The sequence below is a fragment of the Rhinopithecus roxellana genome, chromosome 2 (assembly GCF_007565055.1).
Source record: "Rhinopithecus roxellana isolate Shanxi Qingling chromosome 2, ASM756505v1, whole genome shotgun sequence".
Lineage (NCBI taxonomy): Eukaryota > Metazoa > Chordata > Mammalia > Primates > Cercopithecidae > Rhinopithecus > Rhinopithecus roxellana.
Window position 1 is genome coordinate 145,853,346 of NC_044550.1, and position 20,331 is coordinate 145,873,676.

A 20,331-nucleotide genomic window follows, 5' to 3' on the forward strand; every position below is an offset into this window, starting at 1 on the left:
ACAGGTTTTTATAATTTTGTGATGGGTCTGCATTTTAGCTTTTTAAGAAAATGTTTGAAAAGCCCTCTCATAAAGCATCAGTTGTTTGATTACAAGTCAGTCAGTCTGTAAAACAAAATAACCTGCATTTCAAGACTGTAGAAAACGATTTTTAAAAACCTCAAAACTTCAAAAAGCACTTAGCTAAAGAAAAACAGCTGTTACATGGCTTACATAGAAAACCTGACTTCCACGGCTGAGACTTTTAGTTGCCCTTCATTCTATCCAATCTATCTCCTTTCTCTATCTTCTTTAGATGCAATTACTTTTGTCCTTGGCTGGTCACCTTTTCCTCCAGCTCAACGGTTACATCCCTCTGACTCTCTTGTTGCAGCTACTTTGGCTATATGATTAGCTTTTGGACAACGAGATCTAAGTAGAAATGTATTGGTAATATCTAAGAAGGAGCCTCAAATAGAAAGGGCAAATCCTTCCCTCTCTTGCTAGCTGGAAGGTTGGTAAAATGGCTAGAGCTCAGGCAGCCATTCTAGACTATGAGGAAGTACACTAAGGTTGGCAGTGCAGTAAGTTAAAGGGAACCTAGTCTCTGATGACTGTGCAGATTCCATACTAGTCCTGGACTGCCTGTCTCCCACATGACTTCTATTACATGGAAGAGAAATACATTTCTATCTTGTTTAATCCACAGTTACTTTTATAAACATTGAAAAATATGCCATAAAGTAACTTGCTTTGGATGATGCATGCTAGGGAGCTTAAGTGATAACTTTGAACAAAGCAGCTTGACACCACTCATCGATGATCCCTTTACCTTACCATAGATGGAATGCAAGAATTATGTCCAGTTGGCCAGGCGCGGTGGCTCACACCTGTAATCCCAGCACTTTGGGAGGCTGAGGCGGGCAGATCACCTGAGGTCAGGAGCTCGAGACCAGCCTGGCCAACATGGCAAAAACCTATCTCTACTAAAAATACCAAAATTAGCCGGGTGTGGTGGCAGGTGCCTATAATCCCAGCTACTCAGGAGGCCGAGGCAGGAGAATCACTGGAACCCAGGAAGCGGAGGTTGCAGTGAGCCAAGATCGCGCCCCTGCACTCTAGCCTGGGGGACAAGTGCAAGAACAAAAAAAAAAAAAAAAAAAAAAAAAAAAGAACTATGTCCAGTTATGAGCTTTATTGAAACACTTTCTTTCATGAGTATTTCTGGCCTGTCATTCAAACAAAAGCTGTGGTGGTTCCCAAACCAGAATGCTGGGCCTGTAGGGCAGAGAGGCAGTCTGCCTTCTGCCCACCGCGCTGACCCCACCTCATAGTGCTCTCTCCAGCTCTCTCTGATGCAGTCACGGACCTTGTCTTTGAATGGAAAATCCCGTTGCTGCCTTGGAGAATGGGCACCTACTGTTCCTTAACTGTGAAATGATCTTCTTCATATGACAGGTATTCCTGCATCATGTGAGTTTCAGCTTAACTGTCCCAACTTCAGAAAGACCTTTCTGGAACACCCATTATAATCCTGTCCCTTATCATATATGCTCTGTGTTCCTCCCATCACTTATCACTTTGTCAAATTATCTTTACTTATTCTTCATTTAGTCATTTGTTAACTGGTTTAGTGCCTGTTTCTCCTTCCCATTCCCTGGCCCCCTCAATTAGGCAATGGGGATCCTGCCCAATTAACGTGGTATCGAGGAACAGTGTCTGGCACCAATTAATTCCTCAACACATATTTGTGGAATGAATGAATGCGACAGTGAATGGCCTCTAGGGCTGAATAGTTAAAGCTGTACCATACCAGGAGCAGGCTTCGTTCAGCTTTCACACCTTGCTCATCACTGTAGCATACAGGTACACTACAGCCTCTCTCTCGCTTATGACATCAATGCCCCACCATTAAACAAAGGGATCCTTAAGGACAAGGCCAATTCCATTCATCTTTGCATCCTCCAGTGCCTAACACAGGCCCTGGCACACAGGAGACGCTCAATCTACACCTGCTGTATATTGCAGGCAAAGGTACTGTGGTTACAAAACACAATGCCTGTTCTCGTAATGGCTCTAAGGAGAGCTCTCACTGTAAAGTGTATGCAGATGTCCAGATGTCCTGATTCATGATTACGTTCGTCATACCCATGTCTCCCTTTTCCTCTCAGCATTTCCATATATACTTCTCTTTACAAAATGGGCTTAGAAGTAGCTCCTGGCCAGCTGCCTGTAGAACTATGAAGGTCTGCCTCTTTCGTTTACTGTTGGGGGCATGAGGACCGTGACCAATGGCAGGTTTTACTGGATGGACTCACAGTCATTGGCTCATTGAAGAACATCTGACAGAATTTTGTACAGTTGTTCCCTCCAGACTACTTGGCTAAACACAGTAATCTCGGATGAAACTCCATCATATCATAACACTGCCCCACCTCATCTACAAGGCTTGGTCTTAAGACCAATAAATTATCGCATGCTATGGAGGTAATTAAAAGCTGATAGATGAATAAAGACTATTTTAACCAGGAAATTCCTCATATGAAAAGTAATTTATTATGTTGGATAAAACAGGCAACAGCACAATTTAGGAAAATCATATCACTAATGTAGTTTATTAATACCTTTCCTACCGGGGTGACACCAAAGGGCTCAACAAAGATTTTTATTGTTTTTCAGAAAGCCTTTACAAACCTCAATCAAGAGATCTGAAATTCTGTAAAACACATGCTCGTTCCTTAACTTCAATTTCCTTCAGTAGTTTTATAGATCCCTTAGGCCAGGGAGAGCAGAAACAGATGGTGCTTGGGAGGACTTTACAGTGCCTGTCTGCAATGCCACAATAAATTTAAAAGTTTTGCTGATACTAAGCTTCTGTTATTAATCCTGATATGAAATGATCCTTGCTGTAGCTTGTTTTTTATTTTTTAATCTGGTTTATTAATCATTGGCTAAACTATTTTCTCCTAGAAATTCAAAAAATACCCAGTAACATCATTTAGACCAGTCGGAAAAGCAGGCCAGCATATGTTTATATAACATAGCACTTTTCCCCAGGGCCTACCTTGCCCCATAAATTGTTGTACTGGTGTGAAAAAATACAAGTCAGGTCTGAAAAAAAGTTCTCCTCTTAAATCACAACCATATTTGTGAGAGGAGAGGAAGACAGCGACATATTTAAAGTCACAGCCAAGTTCGTCACACTAGTTTCTTTTTCCTTTCCTAAATGATTTCTTATTGTTGCATTTTCTAATGTCTACCTTACCCCCACTGCCCCTAACCCCCGATATAATTCCTTTTGAACAGTTAAATATTTCAATAATTTATGGCTGTGGGACACTTGTTAATCATTATCATTTGAATCATTATCATGGGTAGAGATGTAGAATTATTGTAGTGGAAACAAAGTGCAAAACTCTAGGAAGGAATGTTTTCCAAATGGGAACACCCTGCCCACCAACTGAGAACAACCAGCTCTTGGCTGGGTCTACAGTAACTGAAGTCTGCACTAAACTCTGAGATATTTGAGGAATAGCTTTCCGGTCACTTCAGGCATGCAGAATGAGCGGAAGCAAAAGGGGAAAAGCTATCTGATGCTCTGAAAAGAACCCCTGGGCAGAGACAAAGGCAGCTAAGGACAGCTGAAGATGGAAATATTATATGCACATGACGACTGGTCAGTTCATCAAACAGATGGAACTAAGTACTTCGATGGGTGGCACTGATGTTAGAAGGGCATTAAATTATAGTTGATAAGTCTGGGAGAAAAGTCACAGGGAAGGGGAAAGAAAAGATGAGAGAAGAAATGGAAAAGGAACAGACAGGAGTGGGCATGGTGCATCAGGGGACAGAATCAGGCTGGGTTCACACTGCAGTTCAGACACTCTGGAGCTGTTTGACCTTCAGAGAGTGAGTTAGCCATTTTGCATCTGTGAAATGTCTAAAAGAATTTACCTCACAGTGTGGCTGTGAACATTAAATGAGTGACCACATGAAAAGTGCCTCTAACAGTGACTGGCCCTTCATCAATGGGGCCCTATTATAGCTGAGTGGCAACCATTCATTTTCTGCTGATGTAGGATTACTGAGTTTTCTATTTAATAGTTAAAAAAATTTTTTTTAAACAAAATGGATATTATTTATGCTAATATTGCTGTTAAGAAGAGGCAAAAGGCAAGGACATGAAGTGAGATGGAATTTCTCTAAATAGGGTTGAGGGAGTCAGGTGGGTGTTGAGAAGGGGAAATTATAACTCTGGGCACTTTTTTAAAGAGACAGGAGCACTTTCATATCTGGCTTGCTTATAGAAATTGTTCAGGACCCTGGGAAAAGTGGGGAAATGGCAGATGGATTGAATGCAAGGAGGACGGCTACAAGACAAAAAGAGTTATCACCTGAGAGTAAGGAACAGCAACGTGCCCCAAAAAGAAGGTACTGAATTCCTCAGAATGTTAGCAGAAACCAATGGGATTGAAAAGAATGGCCTGGGTTAAATTCTCTTGGTCACCGGCTATTTCTTTGCTTACTACACAGATTTGGAACATGAGTTTAGTGAAAATAAGGAATATATGGCATTAAACATAGTGCCTGGAGAACTTAGTAGGTACACAATAAATGTTGGTTCCCTTCCCTCCCCAACTTAGGGAGCAAGGATTTTCTTTCAACACATAGAGAGAAATGGCTCTGCCTTTGCTGCAAAGATGACCCAAGAATGTAAGTTGGAAATGACTATAAAGTCCTAATTTGTGTGTGAATCTGCATGAAGCTGAATATAGAAGCATGAGACCTCTCTACCTGTAAGGTGCTGAATTTGTATAATTTGCACTCCGAGATCCTGTTAACTAGAGCAAAATATCGGTGCCCTTTTAAGATAGTTCTTTGAAGTGGACGCAGTAAAGAGAGGCATACAAGAGACTCTCTTAGGAGTTGGAAGACAAGCTCAGAGGCATAGAATGTAGTGCTGCTTAAGTATCACAGTGGCTGAGAGCTCATCTGCCTGGCCTGGGAAGGATTAATTAAATGAGACCAGCATCCTGTTCTGTTGCTGAAAATCTTCATGTGTTGGAAATCACAAGAAGTTGGAGAGATGCACTTACGTGAACTGAAAGCTGCTTCTCTATAACCTCTATTTCACTGTTTCTCATTTGTTTGTCTAAAACACAGAAGCAAGCAAAAAATGTTATTTGCCAATCACTTAACACTCATTTATGGGGCACTAGGGGCCCCACACCATTAGGTCTGAGTGAATGAGGAAAGAAACGAAGACACAGTGGTCGCTCGAGAACGAGTTGAAGCATTCTGAAAGGGTTACTGTGGCACCGATGTGGAAGAAGGACTAAGGAAGAACAAGACCGCTGCAATGTCTATAGAGAGGAAAAGGCAGAGAGAAGAAACATGAAGGAGGTAGTGCTGCCAGGAAAACAGAATACAGAGATTTCCTTTCCTTTACAAATCCCTGAAATACCTGCGAGGACTGAGGGTCCCTTCAGACTTCTAATTTCCAGATGAAACACCACACATTCCTCTTAGCAACTATTATCAGAGAAGGAGCACAGGGCAACGTTTAAGGTAGCAGACCTGGGGATCAGACATCGAAGTTGAAACCTTATCTCTGCCTCTATGAGTCAGATAGTGATGTCAGTTAAGGTTCCTAACTTCTCTGTGCCTCAATTTCCACATCTGTAAAGTGGTGATTATGGTAACCCATTTGGTGTGAGGATCATGTGAGTTACCGATAAGCACTCTCTCCTGATGTTCATGGCAAACACAACGGAGTCTGCCCTGAATTCTCCTCTCTCCTCACGTCCAACCTGTCCATCAATCCTATTGGCTTTCCCCTCAAACAGTATTCAGAATTCAACCACTTCTTACCACTGCTGCCCTCCTGCCCCACACACCATGATCTCTCTCCTGCTTTATTGGAATAGCCTCCTAAGCAGCTTGCAATACAACAGTCAGAGTCCTACTGCAAAAATATAAATCAGGTCATGACATTTCCCTCTCAAGCTCCTCCAGGGTTTTGTTTTGTTTTGTTTTGTTTTGTTTTAAAATCTGACCATGAGTAAATGCCACAAGGCTCTATGGGAAACACAACTGAAAATATGGCTCTTGGTTCCCCTTGCCTGCTGTACTTTTCTCTAGACACTTAAATATGCACATACTTCATTACTCATTGTATTTATGGTTTGCCCCCTTGCACTAGCAAAGTGAGCTATGGGAGGGCATGGGTTTCTGTCTGTTTCATTCAGGACTGAATCCACAGTTCCTAGAGTAGTGTCAAACACACAGAAGAATCTCAATAGCTGTTGGATTGGTTGATTGAAAAAAAAATACATATATTTATATATATAGTCCTTACAGAACTACCTGGGATAAAGTAAGCGTTCAATATTCATGAGGTATTATTGGTGTTATTCTTCCCAGATCTTGGTTGCCTTTTTATAGAGCTCCTCTATTCAGTCAATGCCCCTTTAGAACCACACAGTATCTCACTCTCCAAAATACCTCCTGAACCAGCACAGGGCTGCTATTCTCTGTCTGCTCCACCTCTACAAGGTACCATCCTGGAGACCCTTATTAAGCTTTTGGGCAACCAAAACACACTTATGTACATAATTAGTTAATTATTTAGTGTGGAATGAATTGCTGCCAAATCAACACAGGAAAGGACTGGGATCCTGGGGATATGGTCTTTGGATTAGATACTTATGACCCTGTTAGTGGTGGTGACAGAAATTACCTACACCCTGCATCAGGACTCCTGCAGAATGGCCTCAAGTTCTGGGGGCTGCTCTGGGCCGTGTTTCATTACGTGGATATCATAAAACATGTCAAGGCAGCAGATGCTAACATTTAACTTATGCTGGCATTCCTTACAATAATATATTACTATATGCAATAGATAATATATGTAATGTACAATATATTACAATACTATATTGCTATGAAAGTTAACAGTTGAATAAGCTTTAAGATAGTTGGCCAATTATGCATATACCTACAGATATAAATATTGGCACATACATGAATTTTTCACATTTATATATGTATGTATATATACATTTGGCTATATTCTTAAGAATTTTAAGATTAGAAAAATATAGACCTAAGAGTAGTCATTCTCGTTGAAATTAACTGAGTTGTAATCTAACATATCTAGTGACTCTACATCTATAATAAAAACTTTAAAAATTGAATACAGCTATGACATTTTTTGGGGACTTATTAGCCTAATGCTCAAGAAACAGTAAACGGAGATGATTTACCCTGGAGAATCTGAGTGGTATTCTCACTATATCCTTATATTGGCATTACTGTGAGGCTCATTTACACACACACCCACACACCCACATCCCACCACACCCACATCCATACCCACACCAAAATGCTTTGGGAGTGCTAAAGTGCTACATAAATTTAAAGTATTCTTCCTTTGCTTGAATAAAGAAAACAGACTTACATTTTGGACATGCTAGTCAAGCCTACCCTACAGCTGAATTAATCCATTTTCATATTTTCAGTGGAGCACCAGCTATTTAAACACTATATTCAGAGTAGCAGTAGTAATAAAACAACAAGAAAAGAACCTCTGTTAGCACTTCCCTCTGTATATGAAGTGAACAGAAATGTGATGGAGTACTGACATTCATTTCACTTTGAATTAAACACAGCATCACCATGAGTCTCAAGAGACGATATTAAGTTTTGTGTTTGGGTAATTCTGGGAATTCTACAGGCAAGGGTAGAATTATATTTGGTTGGCAAAAAGCCAGTTAAACTTCACACTTGTCCTAGAAGTAGGTGGTCAAAACCTCAGTTCTTGTCATCAAACCTATTGGCCATACTTGCTTAAACCATCTGGATCTCAAATCTTTTGTTATTCATTTTGAAAATAAAATAAACATTAAGAAATGAGATAAAGAAAGGCAAAGACTTAAGTCTAATGAAAAAGATATCAGGTTAAAATCGACCTAAGGGAAAAGCAGGTCCAATGAGACAGAGCACATCAAATAAAAACAAAGAATAGAATTAAATTTTCCAAATGTCATCATCAGATACACACACAGGCCCATACTTTTTTTTCCTTCAGTTATACTGCTTTATTTCAGGAAAAGGACTCGGAAACCAAGGTAAAGAGGAGACCCGCTCACAGCTTTCTCCCTGTTCTGCTTAGAATACATGCTGTAAAATTTTTAGTTTTTACAATATATGTTTCAAAAGAAGCCTTCACTTTTTGTCGAAGGAAGTACATACTCCTTGATACGTCTGGTTTTGCTGTAAGAGTATATAATGCCTCTCTCTAATAAATTTAACCACAAAATTTTAAAAATGTGTCTGCATTCTGCTAATTTATAAAAAGCAGGATGCTGTCAGATAAAATTTCATGAAAATGATCTATAAACCAGACTGTCAAAAGTGAAAGGTACTCAGGCAGTACTTAGAGGCAACAAATACATGAAAACCACGGGAAAGGGTTCCTGTGACTGCGGTAAAACAATGTACTGTCATGGAGCTCACATTACCTTGATTTGCAAGTTACTGTGAGGTCACAGGAAATCCCAAAATGTTTTCCACATTTTCTTTTATACATTTTATGTCAAATTTCCTGCAATTGAAATCATAAACCCTCCTACTGCTGGAATCTCTTCAGAAGGAAAGGAGATCTTTTGACACTCCCCCATGAACACCTAATAACTCAATTCCTACCCGTGTAACAAGAAACTGAAAGACAGAATTGAAAATGGACTATGATAAGGCTGAAATGTCAGATGCCCTAATTCTTTCAAAATGAAAACCAAACTGATGTCATTAGGACAACTCAAAAAGTGCATTTAATCTAGTGACAGCAGACTTTTCCCTAGAATAAGAGATAACAGAAGAAATGATAGACTGTCCCAAGACAGAAACTCACCATTTCCCCAAATCTTTAATCAAAATGTATTTGTGGCTTTATGGTGTAATTTTAAAATGGCATCTTCTATATGGATATCCTTAAAGAGATTCAAGCTCCCGACAACCGTATTTTATTGTCCTGGCTATGTTTATGAAAGGATAAGTCAGATTTAAGTAAAATGCTCAAGTTCAAAATATTCTCTCAAGATTAATCACTCAAAACTGTGGAGTTTAAAAACAGCTTTTAAACGGTCAAATACTATTTTAATATAAACTAACAAGATGGAAAATTATGCTAAATGATTAAGGTTCGCTAAAAAAATACCAGTTTTTAAGGTTTTGTTGGATCATGAGTTATTAGCACACATTACCTCTCCTGACATATCAGGGGCCATTGGAATGGCAGGCCACAGAGATGAGTAGATTCCAAAAAACACCACCCAGAGTGCGATGCTCCCCCATATCGCTATGTGGCTGAACTGTAGAGCAAGGAAATCTGAGTCAAAAAAGTTTTATGTAGACCGAGTACACAAATACTAATGAAACTCTCTCAAATTTCTTTATTAACTTTTTATTATATCCATAAAAATATTATCTGTAGGAGTTTCTACCTAATTGTGTGTGTTTTTAAATTGGATCTTTAAGTGCTAATCTCTTCTACAACAGTTGCAATGTTTGTGGTACTGGAATTTAGAACTGCTCCTCCTCTAGCTTTTTTGGTAGTTTTCTCCTCTTACTCTTACCTTTTTTATCCCTGAACATTTGGAAGTCTGCCTTACTCTTGGTCTGCATGCTCTCACCGAAAGATGTCAGACCCTTATGAGAATATTATTATGTATGCTGATGACTGTTAAATCCAAATGCCTTGTGGCATTCTTTCCCAGGGACATGAAACTTTAATTTCTTTTTGTTTCTGGGGTCTCTACTGGATGGGGGTATACTGCAAAACTAACGTTATCTAAAATGGAACAAGACTGGGTATTTATCAATGTCTGAGGACAAATCTGTCATTAATATTTTCAGTCTTCAGAATCACTTTCCAATGGGTTTTCTACAGAACACCAGTCCAGTGACACCTCTAAGAAAAGATTTGTAGTCTGTAAGTTTAAAGTCTCACAACTTCCTGGGATACTCATAATATATGACAATACTTTAAAGGCTCTGAGAAGTCTTGTGGTAATGCACTTGTTTAAGTTTAACTCAGTATTTCCCAACTAAAACCTCCAGTTCTCCTTTCCTGACCCCTGATACCCCACAACTGAAAACCTGTGGACTAGGACGTATCAACCTGGGACATATCAAGTTAGAGCGAAGACCACCACCAAGACTGGAGCTAATGCACAAGTAAATGTGACATTTCTCGGTTGTGGTTAGATATTTTCTTACCCATGTCCAATATGATGTCTCCAATCCAGCTTTCAAACACACAGTTATCACCACAAACTAAAACAGAAGGGAAAAATGTTATTTTATCTCATAAACATGAAAGTTCATCAAATGACTGAAAGATTTATAAAGAACAGATATCTCTGAATCTAAGTATGGGACTAGGAGACTGCTGCTTGCTTTGTACATCCAACCAGCAAAGAGACAGGTGAATTAGCTGGGCAGCCGATGGGACTGTGATAGGTCAGAGGTGCCTAGGGCAGCACTGCACTTCTGGCTTCCTTGCCTCTCCCTCACCTGCGCAGCCTGACCCTCCATCCACGAGCTCCTCTGTATGTGTTTCCTGCTTTTTGTACAATTCATGAACAGCAATAGCACATGCCTGGGTTAATTTGAGTTTTCAAGCTTACTTTACCTTTATTTTAAATCCCCTTTCATACTAAAAGTCCAACTTTCTGAATTTTAAAGACAAATTTTAACGAATAAAATAATCATACATTTAGAAATCTAAATGCTTACTCTGGAACTTTACTTAAAACCTTGCTGAGTAGGATATGAGACATTTCTCAATGATATACGCACCCATCACTGGGGCTTATGCTAGTCATTCTGAAAAAGGAAACTGGGGTTGGATTGATTGCTCTGTGTTTTCCACAGTATAACATAATTATGAAGTGTACTTGCCGTGGAGTCTGACTATCTGTGCCCAAGACCTTATCACTTGGCTATTGTGGTTAATGAACAAAGCAAGTTACTTCACCTCTCTGTGTCTCAACTCCTATACCTGTAAACTGGGACTGATAAAGCTTACCAATCTTACAGAGATTTTTTTTTTTCTTTTTTTGAGAGTAAAACTCTAAAATACTCAGAACAGTGATTAACATGGAATATTATTTATTTATAATAATACAATCTTAAATATTGCTAGTAGTTGAGGAAACTCTAGGCACCTTTGACAGCTGTGGTGATGGAAGTGATGTTTGCTAGCACTTGATCAATAACTGCTTGAAGTGCCCAGTTCTACTTGAGGGCACATTAAGGGTTTGCACACAGCATGTGGTAAGACACTTCCCAGGGGCGTTGTAAAGTCAGGTTACAGTAAGAACAGTTGAGCTTTCTCAGCAGGATAGCTAATGGTGATTTAGGTTATTTGTTAAAATAAGACTTACTAAATGCAAAAACTAATTTATGTGATCCAAAAATTTTAAAAGAAGAGATATAGGCCAGGTGTGGTGGCTCATGCCTGTAATCCCAGCACTTTGGGAGGCTGAGGTGGGTGGATCACCTGAGGTCAGGAGTTTGAGACCAGCCTGGCCAACATGGTGAAACCTTGTCTCTACTAAAAATACAAAAATCAGCTGGGCGCGATGGCACGCGCCTGTAATCCCAGCCACTCAGGAGGCTGAGGCAGGAGAATCACGTGAACCTGGGAGGCAGAGGCTGCACTGAGCCGAGGTCGTGCCACTGCACTCCAGCCTGGACAACAAGAGCAATACGCCCTCTCAAAAAAAAAAAAAAAAAAAAGGGATACAGTTTGAAATAAATTTAAGAAAACTACTCTCCTGAGACCTGGATACTGTAAAGTGTCCCCAGGAGACATCCATGACATACACTCTTATTTATTTCTATCCACTGCTCTGCTTTCGCATTCATGTTGTATGAGAAGGAGCCACCAGCCCCTGCAAATGTATTTTTGCTTGTCTTTTACTACTTCAGTGGGTTGATGCCAAGAGAAAGGAGACCCCCCAGATTTGTCAAAACCTCAATCCTTCTGCTACTTAATGGTATTGATTTCCTATCATTCAGTTATTTTATTTTATTATTTGATAAAAATGAAATAAGATCCTGTTACAAGTCCTGAGTCTTATTTAATTTTTAAAGGGAACTATAAACAACCCTTAAATCCAGAAACACACGTATTACTTTTAAATTTAAAAATGAAATCAGCGCAGATGAAAGGCTTTGATTTTATATGCAAAAGAGACCAACATCCTGCACTCACAGTGTACACAAAGTTTCCCAGCAGCAGATAATCCGAGGTTTTCCCATTTCCAAATGCAGTACCTGTACGAAAAGGAGAGAGGCCTATTAGAAAGGAAAATGAGATTCTTTCAGAATCTTTTCAAAGATAAATGTATTCAGAAAGTTTGAACGAAGGAAGGGAAATCAAGGGACACACAATGGAGCCAGAAATGAGGTTAATAAAAAACAAACAAAAAACCCAAACACTCTAAGAAAGAATGTTAACAAAGCTGCTGTAAAGATAGGCCACAAAAGCCAACATTGAAGATGGAAACCTGACTTGTTAATGAATTTTCAGAGTCCACAAGATTAAAAAAAAAAAAAAATCAAATTGTTCAAACAAAGCAGGAAAGGGCATTCTGGATTGTAATAAAGAACTCTGCTACCAATACGGATGAGAGTCATAGGGAATCTTCTTGCTATCTCTCAATAAAGTTGTTGGCATTGGGCCACAAGGGATTCAGAAAAGCAACTCACAGAGGGCCAAGGAGCAGCAGTGTGGTTTCAGGCATGTGGCTCTTTGAGAGTCTGGCTGAGTGCAGGGGCATATTTTGAAGTATTTTGTTATTCTAGTAATGACTAACAAACGTGGCTTTATTTCTATTTATTTATTTTTTTTAGACAGTCTTACTCTGTCACCCAGGTTGGAGTGCAGTGGTGTGATCTCGGCTCACTGCAACCTCTGCTCCCAGGTTCAAGTAATTATCGTGCCTCAGCCTCTGGTATAGCTGAGATTATAGGTGTGCACCCCCATGCCCAGCTAATTTTTGTATTTTTAGTAGAGATGGGGTTTCACCATGTTGACCAGGCTGGTCTCGAACTCCTGGCCTCAAGTGGTTTGCTGGCTTTGGCCTCCCAAAGTGCTGGGATTACAAGAGTGAGCCACCGTACCTGGCTGCCTTCAAATGTGGCTTTAGATGAAGGAAGTGGTGGCTGATGCACAAAAATTTCTAGTACTGATAAAATCAAGTGAAAATAAGAAAAAGCTGAATAATTAAATCATTGATACCACTGAAAAATTTAAAATCCATGATATGTGTAATACAATGATGTATGCACATAGTCAACGTTTATTCAGAGTCAAATATATACGGGCAAAATATATTTGAATAAAGTACGGGATGAAACACAGAGAGTGGTACTAGCGAGCTTTGGAGACACTGAAGCGTAGTTCTATTACTATTAACAGTTGTGTCATTTTGGGTTATTTACAATCAATCCCTACGGAACTCGGAATTCGGTTTAGCTAAAAAGAGTGAAGCTATTTACCCTGAAGGGGTTTTGAAGTGACAATGAAGTTCTGTATGTAAAGCACCAAGCAGTATCAGGTGCAAGGCATGTTTAGCATTTGAATAATTTGGGTAAATCACTCATTCTCATACTTCCTGGTCTATGGATCCCTTTACACTAAAAAATTATTGAGGGTCTCAAAAAGTTTTTGTGTGGTTTATGTCTATCAATATTTACCAAATTAGAAATTGAAACAGAAAATTTAAAATTATGTATTCATTGATCATAAAAATAAAACCTAATACATGGCAATATAAATGACAGGTTTTCTGAAACGTAACTATTTTCCAAAGCAAACAAACAAATAATTGAGAAAACTGGTATTGTTTGGGTTTTCACAATCTCTTATTTCTGGCTTAACAGAAAGCAGCTGGATTCTCATGTTGTTTTGGGTGAAATATAAAAGGGAAATCCAGCTGCACAGTGATATGGAGTTACAAAGGGGAAGAGTATTTTAGTAATCTTTTCCAATACTTGTGGATAGATAGTCTTTGATACTACATCAAGACTCAACAAGTAGCCTCCCTCCCTCCCTCTTTCTTTTCTTTTTTTTTGAGATGGAGTCTCACTCTGTCATCCAGGCTGGAGTGCAGTGATGTGACCTCAACTCACTGTAACCTCTGCGCCCCGGGTTCAAGCAATTCTCCTGCCTCAGCCTCTCAAGTAGCTGGGGTTACAGGCGCACATCACCATGCCCAGCTAATTTTTGTATTTTTAGTAGAGACAGGGTTTCACCATATTGGCCAGGCTGGTCTCGAACTCCTGACCTCAAGTGATCCACCCGCCTCAGACTCCCAAAGTGCTGGGATTACAGGCGTGACCTACTGTGCCTGGCCAACAAGTAGTTTCTCAAAGTGGGAGAGGCAGTTTCTTAAAGGTTGGTTACCAGTGTGGAATTTGAAACTATATCAATCTGAAACTGTATCAACGAACTTTCCGTACTTTATTGCATTAAAATCCATCAGTCTACTTTGTACTTTACCTTTTTTTTTTTTTTTTTTTTTTTTTTTTGAGACAGTCTTGCTCTGTCGCCCAGGCTGGAGTGCAGTGGCACAATCTCGGCTCACTGCAACCTCTACCTCCTGGGTTCAAGCGATTTTCCTGCCTCAGCCTCCTGAGTAGCTGGGACTACAGGCGTGCACTACCACACTTGGCTAATTTTTGTATTCTTAGTAGAGACGGAGTTTCGCCATGTTGGCCAGGCTGGTCTTGAACTCCTGACCTCATGTGATCCACCTGCCTTGGGCTTCCAAAGTGCTGGGATTACAGGCGTGAGCCACTGTGCCCAGCCTACTTTGCACTTTGAATGGATCTTTTACCCATGCATGATTCTGCAGCCTCTGGTTCAATCCAGAAGGCACCATTCCTTGAGACAATCACTGCACTTTGGTATGCAGAAGTGCTTTATATGTATGTTAATACTTCCCATTTTGTCAAATACAAAATATTATTAAGATGGTTCAAGTTTTAAAAAAAGCATTAGTTTTATGGTGTCTTCATGCGCATTCTTAAATGAAACCTAGTGCATGACCGTGAAGAACAGCACAGTGGTACCACTGTTTGTGGATGACAAAAGGTCTTGGATATTCCCAGGGTCTACAGACTACTCTTTCAGAACTGCTAGGCAAAGGAATAAATGAATATGTAGCTACATATTACATAGCATGTGTGAAGTTCTTCAGTATCCCCATCCTTTCAGAAACCAAAAAACAAAAGAATCCTCCCTCCCTAAAAATACTCCTTATTTAAAAATGAAAACAAGACAAAACAACAACTACAAACCCCTCAACATAAAAACCATAAAGTAGTTTATGCTAGATGTCGATTCACCCCTTAAAAAGAGAAAGCAAGTGTTCCCTAGGCTTGGCTAGTTTTGGTCTCTATAAGCAGCACTCCCGTGAACTGCCTTGACTGAAGCTGGATAGCTGTGTGGCTTTCCAGAGAAACATAATGATGGATCTAGGAACTGCTTCTCTGGAAGATGAAGTCACTTGGGAATTCCTTTCAAATCCTGTCATTGCTAAGGTGTTTCAGATGCTATCTGGTTTAAGTGACTTTTGATATTCAATTTCTTTTCTTCTAATTTAGAAGGTTGAAATAGCAGTTTCATAGATGGGCATGCCTTGTCTGTCAAACCTGTATCGATTTTGCGTTTTGAAAATAAATTTTACTTGGAGAGCTTGTCTGAGGTCAGGGTGTCTTGAATTGTACCCTGGACCTCCATATCCTGTTGCTCCAAAAGGTGGAAACAATCTGAAGGTCCATCAACTGATGAATAGATTAAAAAATGTGGTATATCTATACCATGGAATATTATTCAGCCATAAAAAGGAAGTACTGATTCCAGTTGCAACATGGATGAACCATGGTCCCATAATGATTCCATTTATATAAAATGTCTAGAATAGGTAAATCCACAGAGACAAAATAAATATAAATATATAAGTAGTTGCCAGGGTCTGGTAAGGAAGGTGTGGAGAAACAGGGAGTGATTGCCAATGGATATGGGGTTTTGATGATACTACTGGATGATACGAATGTCTGGCATTAGATAGTGGTGACATCTGCATAATTCTGTGAATATACTAAAAAACCACTGAATTGTACACTTTAAAGGAGATAAATTTTATGGTATGTGAATTATATGTCAAAGCCAAACAAACAAGCAAGCAAACTAACTCACTGTAATTTTCCTGGCTTCCTGGGTCAATATTCTACACCTTAATTAAATATTCTTACCATGCTCATTCCATGGCCTAGACACTGAAAAGCATTTACTGTTGTAATTTACTGAGCAATCAATAAAGGATATTAAAATCTTAGCTAGAATATGAAACCACTGGCTTCTTTGCAATACTCACCTTGCTTATGCCACATGCTCTTGGTAATTCATTCACAATTTGCTGAGTGCCTACTACAAGCTACGCACTGTTCTAAGCACTGTGAATGCAATGAAACTGCTAATTACCTGCCCTTCTGAAATTTCAATTCTAAAAGAGGAGAAAGACCATATAAAAGAAACAAACATATCAAAACTTGATTGACAAGTACCATGAAGACATACAGACTGACAAGGGAATAGAGCCTAGGAGCAGTGGGGGCAGGTGGTGGTTGCTCTTTTGGACAGGATGATCTGGGAAGGCTTCTTGAGCACAGACCTGAGGCATGGGCGGGGACAGAGTCAATTCGAATATCTGTTAAGAATGGGGAACAATTTGGAGGTGGAGGATTTTGTTCTAAGTATGCTAAATCTTGATGTACTTCTGAGGAGGGAGGCACCTGGCCCGATTCATGTTTTGCAGGGATCACTCTGGCTACCTATGGAGAGGAGATCAACAGTGGGCAGCAGCAGGCAGCACTCTCTTCTGTTGGCAACCATTAACTGACAGACAGTAGGTATGGCCTGTATTTATAAAGGACTGACAATTCCTTGGGTATACTGTGTGTTGTGTTTTTGATTACCGTAGTATTGAAGCAGGCACACTGAATGGTTGGTGTCTTCCCCAGATCTCAAGGCAAAGTCGGCTCCAAGACAGAGCAGCACCAGCTTAAGAATCACAGGGATCTCTTTTCTAAAGTAGCTATTTAATCACTTTTATGTGTATAGGAAATGCACCATGATCCTCTCTCTCCAAACCGAGAGAATAAAATCACTCCCCTCAAAATAAGCAGAGCTAATACTCCAAGACGAACATAAAAACATATTAAAAACCTCATCCAAAACACTGGCTCAAGTATACTTGAAAATACCAGCATGTCTGATTAGTTTCAGTATAAAGGGCTTGATACAAGCCTCACAGGTATAATAAATAGGCTACATAAAATATTAGCACTTATTGTCCTCAAACTATACATCAACAGAGGGGAAAAAAAGCCCTAAAATTTGACTCTCTGCAACTTTGGAAAACATGAGAAGAAGAAAGGCTTTGCATATATTAAATCACTTTGCTCCCAAAGGAATAATAAAAATCTTCAAAGTGTGTACAATTTTTGGATGCATGCATTTTAGGTTAAGAGAAATATCATACAATGAAACTGCTATACTTTTTAACATACATTGACAATGAGTTATTTTTCTAAAAAAGTAAAAAGTCACCTCTTTGCATTCATATCCCTTCTACTTACCATACTGAAGAGCTTTTAGTGGAAACCAAAACAGAATAACTGAGTGGAAGAGGCCATTTAAACAATGAACCCAGAAAACCTGAGGGAAAACAAAAATCCATGAGAACCATTTGCGATAAACTAGCTCCGTGAACTCTGACCTTTCTTTTTATCTATGAGCTAGATTCACAAAACGTGTTTCTGTCGGGCCACCACTGTGAATTGATAGAACTGACAGACACTTTCTGCCTCTTAGACTTTCATGGGTCATTTATTTATTTTTATGTTTCTCAAAATTCAGCTTCACTTGAATTTTTTTCTCCTTCTCAAAAAAGAAATTTAAATCTCTGCCTGAAAAAGAAAATAAAATTTAAAATAAAAAAATGCAGATTCTGAAATTCCTTAAGTGCGACTATTTCATAATTCCAGAAGAATAGACTTTTAAAAGATTATAATTTGGTGAAATCCCTTTCTTTTCCCCATGTACAACTATAAACTTTCCAATGCTAAAGATGTAATGCTTTCTCTTATCAAGAGATAGAAAGATACTCTATAGTATACTCTGCAGGGTATCAAGATATATACTTGTTATAGCCAGTATAACATTTAAATTATATAATCATACAAATAAAGCACTGTGACTATGGCTTTACTAAAGGCTTTCACAATTTAACACCTGTTAATACCAAGTTTTGTATAATTATAACATCATATAATAGTTATCACTTTTTATATATATTTTATTTTAAGAACAAGAGAGCAAGCATCACGGGTACTTTCTTTGTAACATGGATGTGAAAGATTAAGTTATAGAAAAACTGTTTAGAGTTCTATGGCCCCTCTGAACAGTTGTAGTTTTGTCATTTAAAAGTGCTTCTTGCAAACAAAACTTATGCTAAATAAAATTGGCATGTATTAATAGTTTTAAGCTGTTCAAACAACAGAAATTAAGTTGCCTGCCTCCCAAAATTTTCCACTGTGAGCTCAATCTCTTTTGTTAGTTCTCCCAGCCACACTGGATTGTATGATCCAATTTACGCTCCAATACATTACACATTTGAACTTGTGTTACTCATTAACCTTTGTCTCTTCTCCTCACTATGTCATTAGCACAAGTTTTTATTTGACAGAAAGCACAGGTGGGTGCAAGAAAAATTAGTTCTACTTTTCCATTTTCCTGACTGATACTTATTGTCACATGCTAATCCTTTAACCCCTGTCACGACCTCAGAACCTCCGACCCTTTTTACCATAACAAACGTAAGCATCATCATTCAGGGCAACAATGCTCCCACACTTGGAACCCCCAGCAACTGCTGTGTATACAACTATGCATTTTGTAGCCATTTGTCCCTGAATTTTCAAACACTTATATTAGATTGAATCAAAGACTTTTCACTGAAATCACTAGAAAAATCCATAAACCCTGTAAAACAGGGTTGGCAACTCATGTATATAAACTATAAATACTCAAATGGGTATAGAAATTGTATAACCCTTTCGGGTTGATCTGATGACTTGTCTGAATGCCTGGGCTCTACAGATAATGAAAAACTTTTTTCAACAATAAAAGATACAAGGAATGATGCCCCCACATTAAAACAATATACTACCCGCTATACCCTTTTCCTGGCCACCAAAATGTGTCCAAGTTGCCATGTACAGAAGAATGTGCCTTTGCAGGAATGATTTTGGGTAGTTCTGTGAAGATCAATTTATGTTTTGAAGCAAGAATGGCACGGCCAAGTTTGTGGTTGGAGGCTAACTTCAGAGACAGTACTATGGAGCCCACGCTCTAGTGGGCTGTGGCTAGGCCTGTGGCTGAGGTTGGTTGGTGAGAATTATTGTTAATATACTAGTAGGCCTGGAACTTCCCTAGCTCTCAGATCACTTTTTCAGGGGAACAGAGGCCATAGTCTGATTGTGGCTTGCCATCATTTGTGAATGCCCACCACAAGTAATGAAAAACATTACAGCAATGTGATGAAATTTAATACAAACTGGGTATCACAAATAAATTTAAAAATCAAAAAGTTAAACATTTAAAAATGAAAGCAGAGATACTGCATATTATAAATAGTATTAGTTTTAAGAGAGCCCACTAAAAATACTTTTTGGAACCAATGGCATAAGTTAAATAATCCTTCAGTCTGTCTGTTCTGAGCTAGCCAAATTCATTTATTTAAAACAGTGCCATCAAGTTGTATGCATGTGCACAGCTGGATACATAGGCACAGTGTGTTCATGAAGATCACATCTCAGAAAAAGAATAACGTCTTGTCCATAAACCTAGTGCTATCATTTATGCTGTGAGGTTAAAGGCACCAAAACACCTGTTTCACTTATTCTCCCGGCATATAGAAAATGCCATTGAAAAGCTTTATGAATTCCTAAATATTTAAAATATCCTACATTAACTGTACTAAATTCAAGACACTGAGTTAAGATTATATCTAATTATCAGTAACATGTTAATAAACATGCACTATATTAAACAGAAACAATTCTGTGAAGGTGTATTTTATTTGTTGCTTTCATAACACCAATAAAATATACAAATGTTAGTTTCAAAATGACACCTACTTTGATTGTTGTAATATTAAATTTTTTCCTCCACACTCACATTAAACAAGAAATTGTTACCAATGGAAACACTTT

General features: G+C 38.9%; 1 protein-coding gene across 4 annotated transcripts in view; it reads right to left on the reverse strand.

Moving 5' to 3' along the window:
- The window catches only part of ATP8A1 (ATPase phospholipid transporting 8A1), a 267,599-nt gene that overhangs the window by 22,371 nt on the left and 224,897 nt on the right, over positions 1 to 20,331 (reverse strand). For all 4 annotated transcript variants that reach the window (XM_030921962.1, XM_010363768.2, XM_030921978.1 and 1 more), the window contains 4 exons: positions 17,695 to 17,773; positions 12,260 to 12,321; positions 10,258 to 10,314; positions 9,243 to 9,350 (listed from right to left, as the gene is read on the reverse strand). In XM_030921962.1, coding sequence (XP_030777822.1) covers positions 9,243 to 9,350; positions 10,258 to 10,314; positions 12,260 to 12,321; positions 17,695 to 17,773 — 306 coding nt within the window. The remainder of the gene's footprint in view (positions 1 to 9,242; positions 9,351 to 10,257; positions 10,315 to 12,259; positions 12,322 to 17,694; positions 17,774 to 20,331) is intronic.